The sequence below is a fragment of the Eumetopias jubatus genome, unplaced genomic scaffold, assembly GCF_037043125.1.
Source record: "Eumetopias jubatus isolate StellerSeaLion01/CBP00866 unplaced genomic scaffold, mEumJub1_p1.0 scaffold_6, whole genome shotgun sequence".
Taxonomy (NCBI): Eukaryota; Metazoa; Chordata; class Mammalia; order Carnivora; family Otariidae; genus Eumetopias; species Eumetopias jubatus.
The window spans coordinates 117,277,426-117,298,239 of record NW_028274812.1 but is presented as its reverse complement, the minus strand read 5'-3'; the positions used below and the strand labels follow the sequence as shown (position 1 = coordinate 117,298,239).

The window sequence follows — 20,814 nt, the reverse complement described above, 5'->3', positions numbered from 1 at the left end:
TGCTCTGTCGCCTTGGCCTACTTTCATCGCCTCTGCAAAATTCCGTTCCCTCTGTGAGGGAGCGAGTGCTGCAGGACCCAGAGCCAGGCCGACGACGGAGGTGAACGCACTGCCGGAGCAGGTGTGACAGCCTCTGTGCTAAGAACAACAACAAGGGGCAGTGCGGTTCCCACTGCACTTGGAAGGGACTCCTGTGGCCTCCTCCTGTGGCCTCTCCCCGCTCTTTATAGCTTTCGGGTACTGGGCCCTTCATGGGGCATGATTAGCGCCTCCTTTCAATCCTGATAGTCACGGTTCCGGTAAGAATGGGGGGTGTGATGGCTTCTTTTGAACCACCCTTTGCTGGGCCTGTCAGAGGGTAGGGGGGTGGCAAAGAGAACATGTACGTATGTGTCTGACATCGTAGACCTTATTTTTAACTGTCCTGTTTAAAAGGTTTCTCTTCCAGCATGCAGAAACTTAGTGGTCGTTTTTATAGTAGTTGTTTTGTTTTCGTTTTTTATGGTTTCCATTTGGAGCTTTCTAAAAAAAAAGTTACAATTTAAATATGGTAAAATTTACCCTTTTTGTGTACAGTTCTGTGAGTTGAGTTCTGACAAATACAGTTATATAACTGCCTCCCCAGTCAAGGTATGGAATGGTTTTATCACACCAAAAACTCTCGTGTCCCTGTCCCACACCTTTCCTTTACCTCTGGCAACCACTGCTTTTATGTCAGTCCCAATAATTTTGCCTTTTCCAAAATGTCCTATAAATGGGAATCGTACCATATGTACCCTTTGAGTCGGGCGCCTTGCACTTAGCATGATTCACTGAAGAGTCCTCCATGTTGTTGTGTGTATCAGTAACTTGTTACTTTCATTGCCAAGTAATAGTCTGTTGTACTGGTGTACCACAGTTATCCATTCTCTAGTTGAGGGGTATTTGGGTCACTTAGAGTTCTTGGCAGTTACTGTAAACTGTACAGTAAACAAAAAAACTGTAAACATTTGCAGGTTTTTGCTGAACATCAGTTTCATTTCTCTTGAGAAAACACTAGGAATGGGATTGCTGGGTCCTAGGCAAATATATGCTACACTTTATAAGAAACTGTCAAACCATTTTCTAGAGTGGTTATACCATTTTGCTTTTCCATCAGAGTTACAGTTGCTGTGTATCCTCCCTAGCACTTAATATTGCCAGGTTTTTAAAATTGTAGTCCTTCTAATAGGTGTGAAATGATATTTCATTGTGGATTTCATTTGTATTCCCATAATGATTCATGATGTGAACATCTATTAATGTGATTATTTGCCATCCATATAGCTAACGAAATCAATGTCCAACTCTTTTACTCATTTTAAAAAATTGGGTTGTTTATGTTCTTATTATTGAGTCATGAGAGTTCTTTATATATTTTGGATACTACTTATCAGATATGTCATTTTCTCCTAGTCTGTGATTTGTCTCTTTATTTCCTTAATAGTGTCTTTTGAAGAGCAGGGGTTCTTAATTTTGATGACAATGTATCTTTTTTCTTTTTTTTTATGGATAAGGTCACAAATATTTTTTCCTATATTTTCTTCTAGAAATATTGTAGGCTTAGGTATCCATTTAGGTCTGTGACCCATTTTGAGGTAATTTTTTAATATGACGTGAGACATAGGAGAGATTCATTTTTTTGCATGTGGATATCCAATTGTTTCCACATGATTTGTGAAGGACCCTCCTTTTCTTGCCTTTGTCAATTTGTTATTCTTTTTCAGAATTGTTTTAGGTATTCTTTCCATACAAAAATTTAGAATGAACTGGTTGATTTCTATGAAAAGTCCTGCTGGATTTTTATTGGGATTGTGTTCAATCTATATAGCAATTTGAGGAACTCTCTTAACTGTATTGAGTCTGCTAATCATGTTGGTAGGTTTTTAATTAAAATATTTAGAGAGCGTGGAGTAGAGCACCAGTGCGTTCTCTAGTTGTTTAATAATAAATCATACTGAAATTAACCCTTAAAGAGCAAGTACTTAATGCTCTGTTTCAAAGTGGTTCTTAGGGAAGAATTTTTAGCATCAAGGAGGAACGAGATTATTAATTTTTTCTCTCTTTCGAAGGCTTGATCTGGACCCATTATAAGATAGCTGGCTGAACCTTTCGAAGGAAGAAAAAGAGAAAGTAGACAAACTTCATAAATGGGGCTGGTCTCCTTGGCTGCCAAATGCAGGAATTTTCTATCCTCAAGTCGAGAAAGCTCCAGGTCAAGGAGGGAAATGCCACAGAGGACTTTAGGCCTCACATCTCCTCCTTTGCTTTGGTTCCTTCCAGCTCAGCAATACTGGGCTAACTGTTAAGAGTAGGTGGTGCGGGAAGCAGATTTAATTGGACCACAGCATGTGGGGTGTGCCTGCCTCCAGGCAAGCTGCGTGGATCACTCAAAGACCTTTCAGACAAAGGAGTTGGGACATTCAAGATGAAAATGGGCTCTGCCAGTTTCTTAGTAGCCTGGAAGGAATGCCTGCTACAGTTGGTAAATGTGAGACAAGTCAGCAGATGATATTACGGATTAGTACAGAGTCAGTCTTTTCTGCTTTTCCACTAATGTCATTACCTTAGGCAGCTTTTATGAGTTAATTCATCAGTTCTCAAAAGGCCATGTTAATGAGACTACCAGAGCTTTCAGCCCTCTTTACTATATAATTCACAAACCTATGGCAGGAGGGGTGGGGTGGGAGATTATCTAAATTGTATTTTATTTGTTTTTATTTTTATTTTTTAAGGTTTTATTTATTTATTTGACAGAGAGACAGCGAGAGAGGGAACACAAGCAGGGGGAGTGGGAGAGGGAGAAGCAGGCCTCCCGCCGAGCAGGAAGCCCGATGCGGGGCTCAATCCCAGGACCCCGAGATCATGGCCCGAGCCGAAGGCAGTCGCTTAATTGACTGAGCCACCCAGGTTCCCCTCTAAATTATATTCTAAAAGTACATTTGTATTAGCTCCTGGGGGAAAAAGAAATTCAGACAATATAGAAGTCATTACAAGTAGAATGGTCCAGTCTTCTCACCTCTCCGCTACTCACAGTTGCTGGAAGTGACATAGTTTGAAAGTGTAGTGTCCGCTTCAGGCCGTTTGCTGTCTTTATTTTTTTTAAAAAGTGACTATGTGAGATCGTTTTGTTTGTTTTTAACAACCTAAAATGGGATTGTATTTCACAAACGGTTTTGCACACTTGTTTTGTTTTTTTAATTTACCTTGTCTATAGATCATGGGTACAATTTTGTTTTAAGTTCTTAAATATCTACCTTATTCTTTTTGAATGGTTGTTAACTATCCCATGACTCATTTTTTTCTATTCTCTAGTAGATGGATGTTTACATTGCCTCCAGTATTTCTCCGTTATAAATGAAGCTGCTGTGGACATTCTGTACACATATTCTTACATGCTTATAAGAGTCTTTCTTTTTTTTTTTTAAGATTTTATTTATTTATTTGACAGAGAGAGACACAGTGAGAGAGGGAACACAAGCAGAGGGAGCGGGAGAGGGAGAAGCAGGCCTCCCGCAGAGCAGGGAGCCCAGTGTGGGGCTCGATCCCAGGACCCTGGGATCACGACCTGAGCTGAAGGCAGATGCTTAACGACTGAGCCACCCAGGCACCCCACAAGAGTATTTCTTAAAAGACATTGATAGAAAGTAGAATTAGCCAGTCAGAGTGTAGGTACATGTCTAGATCTAACTGGTGAAGCTGAATTGCCCTCCCTTGATGGTTAATGAGCACACGCTTTCCCATTCCTTCACCAACATGGGATATTAGCACTCTTTAATGTTTTTCACTGTGATAAGCCAAAAAAGTGTCTTTTGTAATTTGTCTTTGCCTGATCTTGTGAAATTGAGCATCTTGGTCATTAGTGTTAGATGGCCTATGAGTTGCCTATCTTTTTTCCCTCTATTTTTCTACTTAGAAATTAATTAATGGTAGTGGAAACACTTCATATAAATACTGATAATATTTGGCCAAAGTGATACTCAGAGGAAAGTTAGATCTTTAAATTTATTATAAAACAAAGACTGGGGGGGCGCCTGGGTGGCTCAGATGGTTAAGCGTCTGCCTTCGGCTCAGGTCATGATCCCAGGGTCCTGGGATCGAGTCCCGCATCGGGCTCCCTGCTCCTTGGGAGCCTGCTTCTCCCTCTGCTTCTCTCTCTCTCTCTGTCTCTCATGAATAAATAAAATCTTTAAAAAAAAAAAACAAAAAACAAAGACTGGGGCACCTGAATAGCTTAGTCGATTAAGTATCCAACTCTTGATCTCAGCTTAGGTCTTGATCTAAGGTCATGAGTTCAAGCCCTGTGTTGGGCTCCATGCCCAACTTAAATAAATAAATAAATAAATAAATAAGACTAAAACTTAACCAAGAGAAAGTAGCAGAGAGGAATTAATAAAGATAAAAGCAGATAGTATACTTCACGTACTTTATGGTATGCATATTACACCTCAGTAAAGAAAAAACATAAAAGTGGAAATAATGAAATTTAAAAAAGCAGTAAACTTGACCATTACAATGAAAACTTGTTTGTTTTTTTAAAGATCTCTGATAATTCTGATCAAGAAAAGAGGAAAAAACACAACATATAGGAATAACATAAAGCACACATATAAGCACAAATTTAGAGATTTTAAAAATTAATAATAAGGGTTTATAGAAATAAATTTTTGTTGTTAGAGTTGCTGCCATCCCCTGGGATGTCTGTTGGTCCATCACAATGACTGGTAGCATTGGGGTTTCCAGTGGCATTTAGTGCTTGGTGACTAAGCATCTTGCACTATGTATGATAATTCTGCAGTTGCTGGATTGCCATTTATGTCAGTGGGTATAACAAAAACTGATAGAAGTAGAAAGCAATCCATGAAGTAGAAAACTCATCCCTTCAGAAAGGTACTAGGCCCAGATGGTTTTATGACAGTTTTATCCAACTAGGTATTCCTCTATTTTTTAAATGATTTCCAACAAAGAAGTCTTCTGAAGTCATTATTCAGGGCTAGCATAACTAGCAGTGAGAGCAGTGTTTCCAGTTTCATGTAGCACAGTCATTTATTTCCCTTTAGTATTTAACTCTTTGCCCACTGGACATTCTGGACATACTGTTGAAATAGTGGACAGATTTCCAGGTTTGATAGCAAATGGGAAAGTAGCCAAGAGCTCTAAAAATCATTGTTCTCTGTGGTGCTTTTCTGCAGCATCCGCTAGTAGTGCTTGGGTCCAGGTGAAGTGGTTACCTAGCTTAGGACAGTGATGAATAATTATCTGAAGACAGTGATACATGTGGACTCTTTGGCACACAGCTACACTCTGAGGTTTTTTAGAAGCAAGTAAGTCACTATTCCTGAGAGCCATGCATTTAGATCTAAGTGAAGTTTATGCGTGAGCACAAAGACCTTAATCCTCTTGGAGGGAAGAAAAATGTTATCTTTGCTTCTCCCTCTACTCTCCTGTCTGGAGCACTGCCAATTCCCGAGCCTTTATGGAATTCTGTAGTGTAAGCCTTGGCTTTTCCCTTTGCCATCTTGGGATTCTCAGGTGTGCCTCCACGTGCAGTCCCATTTTTACATTTGGTTTAGTAAGACTTCAGGAAGAAGACCAGATAGGTACCTGTGTTCAATCCACCATATTTACTGGGAAGCCCAGGCCAGTTTCTCATGGTCGATTCCAAGAAGTAAGTTTGGATGCTTTTCCCAAAGGCAAAAAAAGAAAAAAAAGTAAATGAAACAGTTTAATAGTTAAGCCTTACCTTCAGCAGCTTCCTCTTCTCTCACCTTCTCACATTAGAGGAGCTCCCGCCAAAAGCCCTACTGTATAACTGTCTTGCTCTTACCAATTTATATTTCTGAGTTGGAATAGTTTGCTTTTCTTTCCATTGTGGAACAAATCCAAGCCTTGTGAACTATACATCTGTATTTTCTCCCACGAAATGTATTGACAGCCATTTATATACATATGTATACGTGAGACATATGTAAAATACATAAAAGGGCAGAAAATGTTAAAGTTCTATAAAGTGGGTTAAAGTAATTTAAAAAAAGGGATAAATTATGTTAGTGCATAATAGATCCGGGATGGCTTTGTGAAGGAAGTAGCATTTGAGCTAAACCCAAAAGCAGAGAATTCTACTTGCTAGGCAGAAGTAAGGCGGAAGGAGAGGGCATTCCAGGCAGAGGGAGTGGCATAAACAACAGTAAGGTGTTGGAAGATAATAGAGCTCATGTTTGGAGAATGGTTAAGTAATCCAGGTTGGCTGGAACAAAGAACTGGTTGTAGAGTATCAGATCTCAAATGTCAGTCATTATTCCAAAGACAATGCAGTGTTGTTGAAGCTTTTTGAATGAGATGGCAGGATAGAAGCCATGCTTTATATGTGTGTAATTGTGGGATCTTAGATTGCAGTTGGGAGAGACTAGAGGCAGGAATACTTTGAAGTCAAGAGACTTCAAGGAATCTCTTAAAGGAAATTAGGGTCCAAACTAGAGGTACAGTAGGAAGTGATAGGAAGGGAGGGTGTGGATGGTAGAGGTATTGAGGAGGTAGAATTAACAGGACCTTACAGTCAAATGTGGAAGAATCAGGAAGAGAGGGTATTAAGGATGATTCTAAGGTTTTGAACCTGGGAAAATTGTGCAACCAACAAACAGGGGATTGAGGAGGAACACGTTTGAAGGAAGATGTTAAGTTCAGTTTTGAATATGTTAAGTTTGAGGTTTCAGGTACTAGGAGAACATCCAGGTAAAGATATTTCATAAACACTTAGAAATGTGGGCCTAGTGTTCAAGAGAGATAGATTAGAAATGCAGAATCATGGGTCATCCAAGTTGAGGTGATGGGTAACATAAAAGATTAATCAGTTGCTGAGGGAAAAACTAGAGAGTGAAGAAGAATACAACCTATATTTAGAAGCACAAAGGTAAAGAAACATAGGCAGATAATCAGGATCATGCAGTGCCATAGAAGCTGAGGCTGAATGTGACAGAACCCCCGAATAACTGTTGTTTAAACAAGATAGAAGTCCAGAAGTAAGGAGTCCAGGTCTAGCATGGCAGTTCATGATGGCCAAGGAACCAGTCTCTTTCTGCCATCTCATGGTTCAAGATGACTATTCAAATTCATGCTGTCAGCACAGGAAAGAAGAAAGGGGAGAAAGGAGGGCACTTTAAAGATAATTTTCAAAAGTTGCACATTCCACTTTCACTTATAACCCATTGGCCAGAATTTGGTCATGTGACTATGCCTAACTACAAAGAAGCTGGAGAGTGTGGTCTTTAATGTAGGTGGCTGTGAGCCAATCTAAAAAGATCCTATGACCAAGGAAGAAGGGGAGAGTGGGTCCTGGGGATAACTGGTAAACTGTGTCAAATGATATAGAAAGAGCTAGACAAATGAAGTCTAGAAAAAGGGTTCAGCAGTTAGAAGGCCATTGGTAAATTCAAGATGGGGAGATACTTCTCTGAGGTAGGGGGAAGAGATCAAATTATCCCCAAGTTTTGACATGGCATTGAGAGTAGTTGGGGAGGTTTGTCTAAGTCTTTCCAGGAAACTGGTGTGATTATATCCAAGAGTATAGCTGCTGCGGGAAAGATGATAGTCTGAAAAGAGTGGGAGAAATGAGGAGTCCATCTTACAGTGATACCGCAGTTTTCAAGAGATGAATAAAAGGGTGGCCAGGTCTTGTAGTCCACTTGGATTCTTGCCCTCCACGTGTTGGCTGGTGACTGAGGAAGTCATTTAACCTCTTCAAGCCTGACTTTCTACATATAAAGTAGGGATACATATTCTTACCTCATGGTTATTGTGAATATTAAAAAAGAAGTGCTTAGCGGGGTGTCCAGCATAGAATAAATAGTACCTAACACAGTGTAGCTGTTGGAAGCCAGTTGAGTTAAATAAACTGGTAGAGGACTCAGTCAGTTGTTTCTTGAGTATTCAGCAGAGCTCAACATTCCAGCAACTGGAGAAGAGAAAGCAAATGGTTGTGAATACCCAGTGTTGGAACTGGCAGAAGATCAATGGAAACAGAGATGTCAAGTGTGCTGTTAAATTAGGCACAGTTAAGTATCATGGCTGGTTGGAAAGTGATCCAAGCAGAGCTGGTACATTGAATAGGGAAATTTGGGGGGCCAGACGTCCAAAAACAGGCAGTGAACAGACTCTTAAGGAAATGGGGGAGCTGTAAGGTAATCAGGACCAAGTCAAGGTAGAACAGTCCTGAGTCCCAAAGCTGGGCTATACCTATGGGGGCTGCAGTGGGTAGAGATGGGTCCTGACCTGAAGATTCTCCACCATGCTGCTACTCGTCACCCTGCATTAAACTTGCAAGACTATTGCACCTTCCCCACCAGTGGAATTTTATTCTGTCTAGTTTACAGGGCCACTTAGAAGAAACCAGTCTCCTTTTGCAGAGTCAGGAGAAAGGAAACCAGCCTCTGTGTGCAGTGGTAGCGTGAAGAGCAGTTCGGAAATGGTTGTAAATGAAGAATGATGATAATGATAGCAGCTACTGTTTAATGAATGCTTCTCAGGGGCGGCCATGTGCTGAGTCCATCTATGCTGATTAGGTCATTGTGTATCTCATGACAGATCATCCGGGTGGGGGCTATTTTTATCGCTGTGTAGTAGACGAGGAAGAAGTTTGGTGTTAGAGCTGAGTCTTAAGCCCTAGTCTGGCTGAATCCAAAGCCTGTTTAGCCATGAGGTTAAACTATTTTCATCCAGGGCCCTGCTACTCTTCACGTTCTTAACGCCCTAGAACTGGAAGATTCATTTATCTAATCAGAGTTGAATCATACTAAATCTTAAAGCCCTAGAGAATGCATCCCAGTCTGTCTTTCTTTTTCTTTCTTTCTCTTTCTTTCTTTCTTTCTTTCTTTCTTCTCTTTCTTCTCTTTCTTCTCTTTCTTTTTTTTTTTTTTTTAAAGACCCAGAGAGAAAAAAAATCACAGGGCTGGGACTATAACTTGGGCCTCCTGAATCCCAGTCGAGGTCTCTGTTTCGCTGGTTGCCATGGACCAGAGAGAATGGACTCTTGGTCTACTTGTCTTATCAGATCACAGTCACCAGCAAGTGTCTGCATAACCTAGTCAGCACCTTCCTTCGGAAGGGGAACATGGTGGCTCTCCACAAGTGGCTATGTACGTAGGAGTTCTCTTGGACACACCGGTTTCTGGTGCTCACTGCAGTGACTGGGCAGTTGGAAGGTTCCAGTCCTAACGGAACAAAGCAAGCAGAACAGTCTGGGTAACTGGAGTAACCTCTGGGTTGGAGGGTTGATTTGACTTAGCAAGTTCTCACATAAGCCGCAATTTTTAGCTCTAATCTAAACAGACGGGGGTGACTAAAAATGTGTAAATGTTAAAATGTTATTATTTACAAGCCCTTGAGATCCCCGTGGATCATCATCATCATTAAAATGCAGCACAGAAGACCCCTTGCTTCAGCAGCTCACAGGGTAAAAGGAAAATGAACAACACCCAGAGTGAATAAAGACTGAAAGTCCAAGGGGCTGGGAATTAGCATGCTGCTGTGTGCTACTTGGTCGAACAGCTGGCCTTGATCTACGGGGAGAGTAAGGAAACAGCTGTCCCTGTGTCCTGGCCCCTTGTTTCTCTCCTATGAGGGCAGGTTGTGGGGATTGCTGAGGACAGGTGCGGGAAGAGGATTGGAAGCTGTGTAGTTCTAAGGTGGGAGCGCAGTGATTCCCAGTCAGAGGGAAGGCCTCAGGCCTGACGGTTCTCGTCTGCGAGTCCAAGAGTCCATGAGTGCCCAGGCACGAGGTTTGTGGCTCTGCTTTTTCTAATGTGTTTCCACTAACCTTTAAGCCTGTCAAGGCCTTACTTCTCCTTCAGTGCCCAGCTCAAAAGCTGCCTCTTCTGAGAATCCTTCTGCTTCAAAGTAATCACACTTTCCTTCCTGCTCACTGTGCATTTGGTTTATACTTTTTTTTTTTTTAGATTTTATTTATTTATTTGGCAGAGAGAGACACAGCGAGAGAGGGAACACGAGCAGGGGGAGTGGGAGAGGGAGAAGCAGGCTTCCCACTGAGTGGGGAGCCCAGTGTGGGGCTCGATCCCAGGACCCCGGGATCATGACCTGAGCTGAAGGCAGACGCTTAACAACTGAGCCACCCAGGCGCCCCTGGTTTATACTTTTTTTAAAGCATCTATTAATTTTGGCCTTGAATTCTAGTCATTTCTGTATATACTAGTTTCTTCTGATAGCTGGTAAGCCCACTGAGAAACTCAGTGTCTTCATCTCTTGGGTACCCCATGAAGGCAGACATTTTTCACATGCTCACTGATGGAATAGGTACTTACAGCCACAGTCATGGGGCCCGTTTCTCACTTCAGCCTTCTCACTGTATTACCTTCTGTCCCTTCCTTCTGCTGTCGAGGGTTGTAAGGATAATGAAGGCAATGGATCTTCGTACATTGTCTTTGGTGATCTTTTTGACAAACTTGTGAGCAGCAGACTTAGTTGTTGGGCTCTTCTGTGAGCGAAGTACGTTGTAATGGATCCTATGTGGAGAATAATAGTAATTATTAACATCTTTTAAGAGCTGGCATGTGCCAGGTGGTTCTAAGTGCTTGACACTATAATTTAATTCTTACAGCAATCCTATGAAGTCAGTACTATCATGATCCCAAAATTACAGACAAGTATTCTGGGCACAGAGAAGTTAAGTAATTTGCTCAAGATCTGGCTCATGATCAGTACATTATATTGTTACCACCTTGTCCCTGAGAGGCCTAATATTATCCTTACTTTACAGAAGGAAGGGACCACTCAGTAGTTCTTTTCCTACCTGTTGATTTGCCAGGATATCGAGCTTAGTCTTGGATATGGTTTTTTATGGGGAAGAGAACACCAGCTCATTAAGATCCTGAGGGAGGATCTTCAATCTTGACAAGCTTTTCAAATTTCAAGGTGTCTTTCCTAGGGAATTGCCTGGGTAAGTCATGTAATCATAAGAATTCCTTTCCATAATTTCTTTACTTTACTCCATAAAGTATTGGTAGATTGTGTTTTCCCTCATTGGATTATGGCCCTCAGAAATTTTTCCTCTTCACATATTTCCTCCTTCCATAAGTTTCCATTCTTTCTTTCTGCCTACTTCCTTCCCCCGGCATCTGTCTGGTATTGAGCTCTTGGCATCTGTCTCTCTTTCTTCATTGATGGCTAGCATGAATGGGTGGCTGTTAGACAGGACCTTCATTGTCAGCTCCCACAGCAGCAGTCAGAACATTCTCTGTGGCCTGGGTTCTGAGGTCCACCCAGGCAATGTAAGCCAGGCTAACTCCCAGTTCTGGACTCCGGTGTTTCTCTTTTGTTGTTGGACTACCCTCCCACCCCAAAATATTGTGAAATAAGGAGGCAGATGCTGACACAAAGGAATAGAAGCCCGTGTTCCTGTTATCAAAGTCCTCTTTTTGTATTCAAATGCAGTCAGAGGAATGTTGTACCTTGGGCCAGAATCTGTAGGAAATTGGCCATGTGGGTATGGTTCGAGAGGTAGCAATTTTGACTCTCCCGGTCAGCCTCTCCTAGGCAGTGCCATTGGTCTGAACCACAAGTGATGGTCATGTGCCATATTCTCTGGCCCCACCGTGCGACGCTACAGGGCAGCTTTGTTCGGGCAGCCAGTTGTCATATGTGGAATTCATAGTCCTGAAGTCATGGCTTCCTGGGGCTGAGTTAAGCTGGATGGAACTCTTACGTACGCAGCATTTCTTCTTCCCTAGAGAAATGATTCCAGTTGTTCAGTGCTTTTCAGTGCTCTGGACCTGACCTTTGGGGTATAGAGTTTGTGAGTTAGGGGTGTGAAAATCCTGAAGCAGTCAAGTGTAGAGGAAGGAGATGCGAAAGTTCATACTTCTGGACTCCTGTGGATAAGAATTCAGAACCATAAAGTGGAGTTAACTGGCTGCCCCCTTGAAGCCTCAGCAGGCTTGCCAAAAGCTGAAGAGACTGTGGAGACTGCACCATTCTTCTTGAGAAAGTGGGGTGAATGGAACCATGTCCCTGCTCAGACCTCAGGGTGATGGGCGCAATATGAGAATTGGTTGTTGTGATCCTTCCTTAAAGGCTGTCTTGGAAGAGCCAGCATTGTAGGACTTTGGCATTGTGCATGGAGCAGTGAAGACTGTGTTGTAGTGCATCATGTTTATAAAGTGCACCCCTCCTCCCCTGACGACCCTATTCAGTTGTGGAACTGAGCTTCCAGGAGCCTTGGGCTGCAGGCACGCTGGTCAGGGAGAGTGGGTGCTATGTAGGCAGTAGCAGGAGAAGCAGCCAGGCAGGCATCTGCAACAGCCCCTGAGGGGGAGAAGTTTGCCATCACAGTATGGTAGAGACTTGGATTCTTACCACCGTTGTAACATAAAAGGGATCTTTAAAGCCTATGTGCAGTTCATCCTACTTATTTTAGATACTGAAGCCCAGCAGGATGAGATCAGTGCCAAGGCCACACAGCTAGAGAGCAGCACAACCAGGACCAGAGCCAGGTGTTCCGAAAGCCTGGGTTAAAGTCTTCTCCCCCGCCACCTTGGACAAACCACTAAAGGCCTGAGGATCTTAGATTCCTCATCTGTAAAAATAATTGAACTTGATCCTTTGGGTTCTAAGATTTTCTGAACTCATGAACAATACTTGGGAGCTTTGGGCAGACTAGGGAATCATTTGGTATCTATACCGTTGATTCCACTTACAGAGAAAATAACACTGAATATTAGCTTAGCAATGTGAGCTAGTACTGGGTGCAGGGTGGTTAATCTACCCTGCTGATGTGGGTGAAAATCTCTAATGGGTCTGAGTTCACGCAGGGCGAGCCCCTTGGTGTCCCAGTGTGATTCTGATGTTGGACTCTGATTTGGTCAATTATTTATGCCACTTCAGGGCAGAAGTATTTGATATCTTGGGTGAATATACAGTAGTAGCTGGCCTCATGAGCTAGTAGTGTCAGATTTCTGGGCTGTTGAGGAGGTCTTGAGAGAACTGCAAATGTCTCTTGGCATTGACAAATTAGACCATTTTGTTTTCAGTGGATCAACTGAGGTTAAACTTAAACAAATAGGAGCAGCTGGGAGGCTTTGGAAGGAGTGAGATGTGCACATTCTCAAAAAAAAAAAAAAAATGGTCTGGGCTCCCTGAGGAAGGAAGGATGAGGTGTGGAACCCTGAACAGCCCCTCTGTGAGGAAGGAAGCGGTTATTTCTCTGCTGTTTTGTTTTGCACGTTCAGTGAAAGAATTCCAGAAGTTGCAGGTTGTGGATCATGACCTCCATTTTTTTTCCCCTCTGTTGCTGCTTGCCAGAAGAAGGGAGGGCGGGTGGCTCTAAATAACACTTTGGCCTTTATGGAAATGTATCAGATGTTCCAGGAGTGAGTCTCGCCTGCTCGCTGGCTCTCTCTCTCTCTCTCTCTCTCTCTCTTTCTCTCTCTCTCTCACTCTTACTCCGTGTTTGCTCTCTGTCTCCTTACTCATGTCCTTTCTGTAGGATCTAGTTAGCACTTCTCGCCTTATATAGCAAGGTCTGGTCGTTAACGTTAACAGAAACCTAACAACAGGGAAGGCTGCCAGAGAGCATTAATCAGGCCAGTGTTTGGAATTTCATAAATGCTCTGACTTTGGGTACAAATTGAACATTAAGAACAATACAAAACTGTTCTCTTCCTTCCACTCTCTTCTTCTCTCCCTCTGCCCTCTCTCCAACCCATCCAGCTTCTCTCTCTTTTCCCTGTTGTTGAATTCCTCAGCCCTGCCGTTCGCTCGCTGCGTTGGAACTGTTGATTTTTGCCACGTTTAATTTTTTATTTCTCTGTCTCTCCGTCCACTCCAAGACCACAGGCGGGGCAGCAGCAGCCGGAGCCAGGACTCTGCGGAGGGGCAGGACGGGCAGGTCCCAGAGCAGTTCTCCGGTCTCCTCCACGGCTCCTCCCCGGTGTGTGAGGTGGGGCAGGACCCTTTCCAGCTGCTCTCTGCCACTGGCCAGAGCCTTCCAGAAGGGTCCCCCGCACAGGGCGCCTGTCACGAGGCCAGCATGCAGCTGGAGGAGACGGCTGTGCGCGCTCCTGGAGCCTCCCCGCCCAGTGTCCTGGACCAGAGTAAGAGAGCGGGTTACCCGGCTGGCCTGCCCACCACCAACAGCCAATCGCACCCCGAAACTTTGACTCACACAGCATCTCAACACCCTGGTGGTGCCGAGGAAGAAAGAGACCGGAGTGGGGCTAGGAGCCGAGCCCCTCCCAGCAGCAAACCCAAAGCTGAACTTAAACTCAGCCGCAGCTTGTCCAAGTCTGACTCTGATCTCCTGACCTGCTCACCCACGGACGACACTACAATGGGGAGCCGGAGCGAGTCCTTGTCCAACTGCAGCATCGGGAAGAAGAGGCTGGAGAAGTCGCCCTCCTTTGCCTCGGAGTGGGATGAGGTAAGGCCACGTGATGTGAGAGGGAGCTGGGCTGGCCACAGCCCACCACAGCTCCCCTGTGTGCCGACTCCCGGAACCAGGACGTGTGGGCCAGGGTTGCCCTGGTTCCTTTGCACTGTGACCAGAGTGTCTCTGACAGCCGTGACGAGGCAAGCCCCAAGTTGCCAGGCAGGGGATCTTATTGCCCAGATGGCAAAGGATAGGTCCATTCGTGGTTAAACTGGAGGGTGGTGGCCCCAAGCAGAGCGGGTCTGAGGGAGAGGCAGTTCCTAGAAATGACATGCTGTTTGGAAATATTTGGATCCCATTAGCCACCATCCAGGCAGTCATGCTTACCCTGAAGATGCTTAAGAAGAACTAGAAAACTTTGTATGAGTCTTCAGGAGGAAGAGGGAAGGCCCAGGGTCAGCTAGGAGCCAGGGAGAGGGTTGGGCTCTGGGAGAAGCTGCTGAAAGAGGATCAGGAGGGGGCTTTTCTAGTCTCCGCTCCTCCGTGATTATTCCTACTGCATTCCCCTGGAAGACCAAACGCCTCTTCCAGCAGAAGCATTCTACCCGTCCCACATTCCCGGGTCGATGAGGCAGAGGGCTAGGTGGTTGGAAAAACAGAGAGAGATTAGTGAGGAGAAAGCATTTTGGAGTCTGAGGCCCAGGTTAACTTTCATAACCACTGTTATAGAATAGTTAGAAATATGTACCTGAATATTTTTCAGTGACCTGTGACATGTCTTACTGGGCATAAGAATGTGTTTCTCAAAGATTGGTAAACACCCAGAGAATGTTAAAGTGCTACCCTTGCAGGCTTCTTGCTGAGAGGGAGCTGCCTTTGAAGGGGACTGGGTCTGTCTCCCAGGAACATTTTCAAGAGATGAATTTAGCTCGCAAAGAGGAGGGGAACAGTGCAGCTGACACGTCCCTTTGAGCAATCTGTAGACTAAATGCCCTACCCACATCTATTCAGGTTGCAGCTGCAAAGTTATATAAACCAAAGTGAATCCCATTCCCAGCATGGGATATAAACCAAAGTGAATCCCATTCCCAGCATGGGAACAGGGTGGGGGCAATTCCAACAGCACTCTTATCTCCAGATAAGATGAGGTTGAGGACTCTGTGTAGTCAGGGACTGAGGAATCCTGTGCAATAGAAAGTTTTCACTGGTTCAGAAACCAAGATTGGGTGAGCCCGGACTAGACGCTAGACCACTTAAAGGAAAATCAGTTTGAGTGACAGAGCTCCTGGCCCATGGGAGATTACACACTAGAGTCTGTGTGTTTGTAGGAATGTGTGCTCTGCCTTTGTTTTTCAAAAACAGACAAGACAGAGTTTCACTCACTTATAGTCAAGGATAGGATGAGGCAGTTTCCGAGTAGAAGTGCGGTGTGCTCTGAAATGGGAGGAGGGGCCGCTGGAGAAAAACATCAGTGGGAGTGGGGAGGGTGGGGACGGGGGTGAGACAGAGCGGGGGAGGGGCTTCAGGAAAGATCTCAGAGACGCGGAATTTGACTTGGAATTAAAGAACCAAGTGTTTGGGGGAAAACCAGGTTGAAGCTAGGGGAATGAAGAAAGGGCACTGGTGGAGAAAATCGCGTGAGTGAAGGCGTGGAGCTGGGAAAGCTTATATCGTTTGGTGTCTGTAGAAAGTAGAGTTCATATAGGCGAGCCTAAGGAATAAGGGTAGGTGGGCGCCTGGGTGGCTCAGTCGTTAGGCGTCTGCCTCCGGCTCAGGTCGTGATCCCAGGGTCCTGGGATCGAGTCCCACATTGGGCTCCCTGCTCTGCGGGAAGCCTGCATCTCCCACTCCCCCTGCTTGTATTCTGTCTCTCTCTCTCTCTCTCTCTCTGTCGAAAAATAAAAAATTAAAAAATTAAAAATTAAAAAAAATCTAAAAAAAAAACTTAAAAAAAAAAAAAGGAATAAGGGTAGGTGGCACCTGGCTGGCTCAGTCGGTGGAGCGTGCAACTCTTGATCTCAGGGTTCGAAGTTCAAACCCCATGTTGGGTGTAGAGATTATTTAAAAAAATAAAATCTTAAAAAGAAATAAGGGTAGAGAGTGAGATTGGGATCACATAGTGGGAGGGGACTGAACATGAGGCTGAGAAGTATTTGGTTTGATATCAAGGCAATAGCTCAGAATCCTTCAAATGGGCTGGAAGACAGCTTTACCAGTCTAATGAATTACCTCTTCTTTTTGGATCCATCTCCTGAGCATACCTTTCACCCAAGAGGTCGATAGTGCTGGGTGATTGGCCACAGGATTACCATGCTCTGTTAACACGCAGCATTGCCAGGCAGTCTCATGGGCTCCACCATTTCCTCCTGGAGGAGAAACATGAAATCACTGAAGCACGCCCAGCTTAATTGAAGTTGGCTGTTCGGGCTAATCCAGGGGTTGTCTCTTGGCCCATTAGGGACAGGAGGTTCATATGCTCACATTTCTGTTGCAGGTAGAGTTTGCAGATGGCTACCGTGAACCCTGGGTCTGTGTGAGGTCTGGGTGTCCTGGGCCAGTCTGTACTGTGACTGAACGACCGGAAGCACTGTTACACTTTAAATTCAAAAACCTGAGGCAACTGAGGTCTTACTGGAAGGAATTCAGAAGATTGAGATTTGCTTGTATAGAGAATATTAACAGGGCCCTTCATGCGTAATCCTTCATCATTGTTTTTGAGTCATATTATACTTGGTTTTTGTGGATATCTCTGTCAAAAGAGAAACTTCAGAAGTGTTTCCCCCAGTGGTTGGCCCTAGACCCAGGCCTTTGGCCGACTTTCCTAGAACGAGTCATTAGTTAATGGCTGCTCCCCACCCTACCCCTGACCGGTGCCTGAAGGCTACTTTGCCATATCTTGTGCTTGATTTCTTTGTCATCACTGGATCCCCAGGAGGCTGGGGAAAGCTGCTCTGAAGGAGCTTGGGTCCAGCTCAGCTCCTCAGTGTGGGGCCCAGGCAGCTGTGATTGCAAGTCTGCCAGACTGCTCCTAGAAGGCAGTGCAGGGTAATACACAAGGCTCAGGCTCCAGAGTCAGCAGATCCAGCTTGAGCCCTGGCTCCACCATCAACTCTTCCTTGTCCCATGAGTGGCCTCAGGAAACCTCAGCGTCATTTCTGTAATTGTGAAACAGGCAGTCAAGTCTGTGTTTCAGAGGCATTTTTTACCAGTTAGACATGTGTTTAAGTGCCTAGCCCAGTTCCTACTATGCATAAGGTATTGAGTAAATGGTAGCTATTCCTATTATTATTGTGCTTGGAGTTTTGGAGAATGGGAACTGAGGCACAGTGTCTTCAGAACTTAAGAAAGGCAGAACTTTGTGGGGCTTGTCTGGTGCTGGTGAGGTGACAGGGAAGCAGCAGAGTTCAAGCCCCTCACCTGGTGTTGTCCTGCATGACTCTGGCCCACACCAGAGACAGAAGAGCCTGCCCAGCCAGGGAAAGTAGGGCAGTACCCCCCCATTGTTCTTTGAGAAATTAATAAGCCTTCCTGCTAGCTCCCGGAGAGGGGAGAAGCTAGAGAGAAATCTGCAGCCCTCTCTACTGTTTCTTTTTCAAATGTATTCTTCTGTATCATGGCTGGCAGTGGCTATCTGACGAGCTGCTTGTTGGGGCTGATGGTCTGTAGCTGGGGGACCTGCACAGCTGGCAGATTGGGAGTCATTTTTTCCAAATACAGACCACTCCTTACAGGTGCTTCGTGCAGCCCTTGGTGATTACCCAGAATGAGAGGACTTTGGAAAGTTAGCCTGTTTAAGGTGAAACTCTGAGATGGCATCCATTATGACACTAGCATTCTCCCTAGTTTCCATTAGATTTTTAGTAACAAAAAATAATAGAGTTTTCTTTGAAAAGATCTCTCTGCCTAAGAGGAGGTCGAAATCCAAGCTTCAGTAGATACTTTCTCTGTTCACCAGTCAAAAATCAAAGCACTCCTTGTTATCTTGATGATGCCTAATAGAATAGGGGCATAATAGAAGGTAAACTGGAAAGCTGTCCATCAATACAACTTTAAAAATATATAGATTAGGAACGGGAAAATCACCTACATCTCTCCACAGGTTAACCTCTGTTAACATTATATCCAAATTTGAGGTCTTAGCGTATTTACCGATTTTTAATGTGTGTCTTACTTAATTACTGCATTTTGTGGTTATCTAACCATGGCAACATCCATAAGACCCGGATTCAGACCGGAATTGTGAAAGGCACAGTTTCCTGTTGTGTGGCTGTGTCAGAGGGCTAGTTTGTTCGTTGTTGTTGAAGCTGTCCTCTAGGTTGGTGTCGGACACCTTGCAGGGCATCTTCTGTCTGCCCTCGGGCATGTTCCCTACCCTACTCTACCTGCCTGTGTTCCCCAGAAGGCTAATCTGTGTGACCTGCCTCACAAGGCCAAAGGAATCGTGGGTTGGCTGTGTCCCCCTCCTAAACACCAGCTCTCCTATGAGGAACCTTTCCCTAAAGCTGCTCTCTCTGGGTTCTGGTAACCAGCCACTCCCCTTGACGCCTTCAGCCTGGGGCTCCTGGCTGTGACTCACTGTCCTCCCTGTCGCTCTCTCTGTACCCTGTCCCAATCTGTATAAATCATCCTTCAGTTGCCCAGTTTGTAATGCCCTCTTTTTCCTGAGGGGACCCTGAGTGATACGGACATTTGTGGCACTGTTTCTATCCAGTGTAAGCAAGCCGAGATGGCTGTGTGCTGGAGCGGTAAACCCAGCTCGTGCATGTAAATTGTAAATTAATCTTCATTTGCAGACGAGCCAGAGGTGGATATTCAGGGTGCTGGGAAGCAGGAGAAGTTCATCATCTAACTTGAAGCCTCTCCCGCCTCCGACTGTAGGAAGCCTGTTCCCCTTTCCAGAGCTGGCCGTGTGGTCAGCGCCTCAGCTGTGTGCCCCAGAGCCACCATCTCCTAGATGTGTTTTCATCCTGTGTCTGCGCCGTGGGCTGCACCCACAAGCCCACGAAGCAGCAGCAGCAGCTAACGTCTGAAGTACATACCGCCTAAGAACAAAAAGAACCTACTGGTCAGATTGTGGCTTGAATGTATGTCGTCTTTGGGGTCAGATAGGTGTCTCACATACCTGCCTTTGAATGAGATTGAAGTTTATGAAAGACAAAACTGCAGAAGGCTGCTTGTCTACTTAGCATAAACATTTGAGTAATTTAAAACTTGGCTGAAGGCTTAAGTGATAAATTTGTTTTGTAATCAGCTTTCATAAATATTAAACAAGTGGGAAATGGGTGAAGAGCAGGGACGCGTGCTTTGTGTGCATTTTGTATGAGCTGAGAGTAATTTCCTGCCAGGGGTTTGGGGCACGCCCTGGTTTCACCTGAAGTGGTAGCTGAGAGCGGACCTTTGGCTCTCAGATCCCTCGGTGAGCAGGGAAGTGGCAGCGGCAGGAGGGCGCCGTTCCAGGCCCAAGGGCCGGGTCCCAGCCGCCCCACCCTTCCCGGCACGCTGTCCAGTTGGAGGCATGATGTCATCAAGAGAAAAGCTGATTGGTTCAACTCCACAGAGGCTTGGTTTGCTTTTAACCCGTGAGGGTTGGGTGAGCTAGAAGAATGGCCTCGATGTAAAATAAAGAGATTGGAGCTTGAGTTTGCGCTGACAATGGCTAAACTTTCCACACCACAGTCTGCAGTTTGTATTGTTCTTTATTATGTAAAGAAGCATGCTGTGTAGTCTTTCTGGCTAAGCGTGGCCAGCCCACTCTAGACAAGAATGTGATACTCCTACCTCTGGGGACAAATCGGAGCTTGGAATGTCTGTTTAGTTTCCCTGTATACACAAGTTACAGCTTTTGTCCTGGAACCTCGAAATTTCCCTTGGTTTTAAGTGGCCTGCTAAGATTGAGGGCTTTTTGTTGTTGTTGTATTTTAAAAAGAATCTCAGTTTATAGGCATTCCTGAATAAACAGTTTTGCCTTTCTATCTGATAAATCCAACTGATTTTGGTTAGCCCAGATTAAAAAAGATACATATGGGCATTTCCATGGCCTTGATGCTAACAGAGCCCCATACATAGCATTACGAATAAGCCAGCGTTAGTCCTGGCTCTACGGTTAGTGAGGAGAGGACTGGTGTGCTTGACCCCTGCCACACCCCACCAGACCGCTCTCTTGGTGACATCATGCCTCCAAGTGGACAGCGTGTCAGTAAGGGCGGGGTGGCTGGCACCTGGCCTGGAAGGGTGCCCTCCGTGCCGCTGCCTCTTCACTTTGCATGGGGGTCTGGGTGACCTGGCTGTTATCTTCCCTGTCCACATTTCCCTGCTTCCCTCTCCTTTCCAGCTTTCTTCCTGGCTGCTTTACTACCGCTTTACTCCTCCTGCTTCTTTCTTTTCATTTCCTTTTTTCCCCTTGCTCATTCCTCCCTGTTCCT

The 20,814-nt window shown here is 44.9% G+C and overlaps 1 protein-coding gene across 3 annotated transcripts in view; it reads left to right on the top strand.

The window, feature by feature from the left end:
• Window positions 1-20,814, top strand: part of ANKS1A (ankyrin repeat and sterile alpha motif domain containing 1A) — a 175,043-nt gene that overhangs the window by 92,958 nt on the left and 61,271 nt on the right. For all 3 annotated transcript variants that reach the window (XM_088024027.1, XM_028120671.2, XM_088024028.1), the window contains exon 11: window positions 13,854-14,443. In XM_088024027.1, the coding sequence (XP_087880153.1) occupies window positions 13,854-14,443 (590 nt within the window). The remainder of the gene's footprint in view (window positions 1-13,853; window positions 14,444-20,814) is intronic.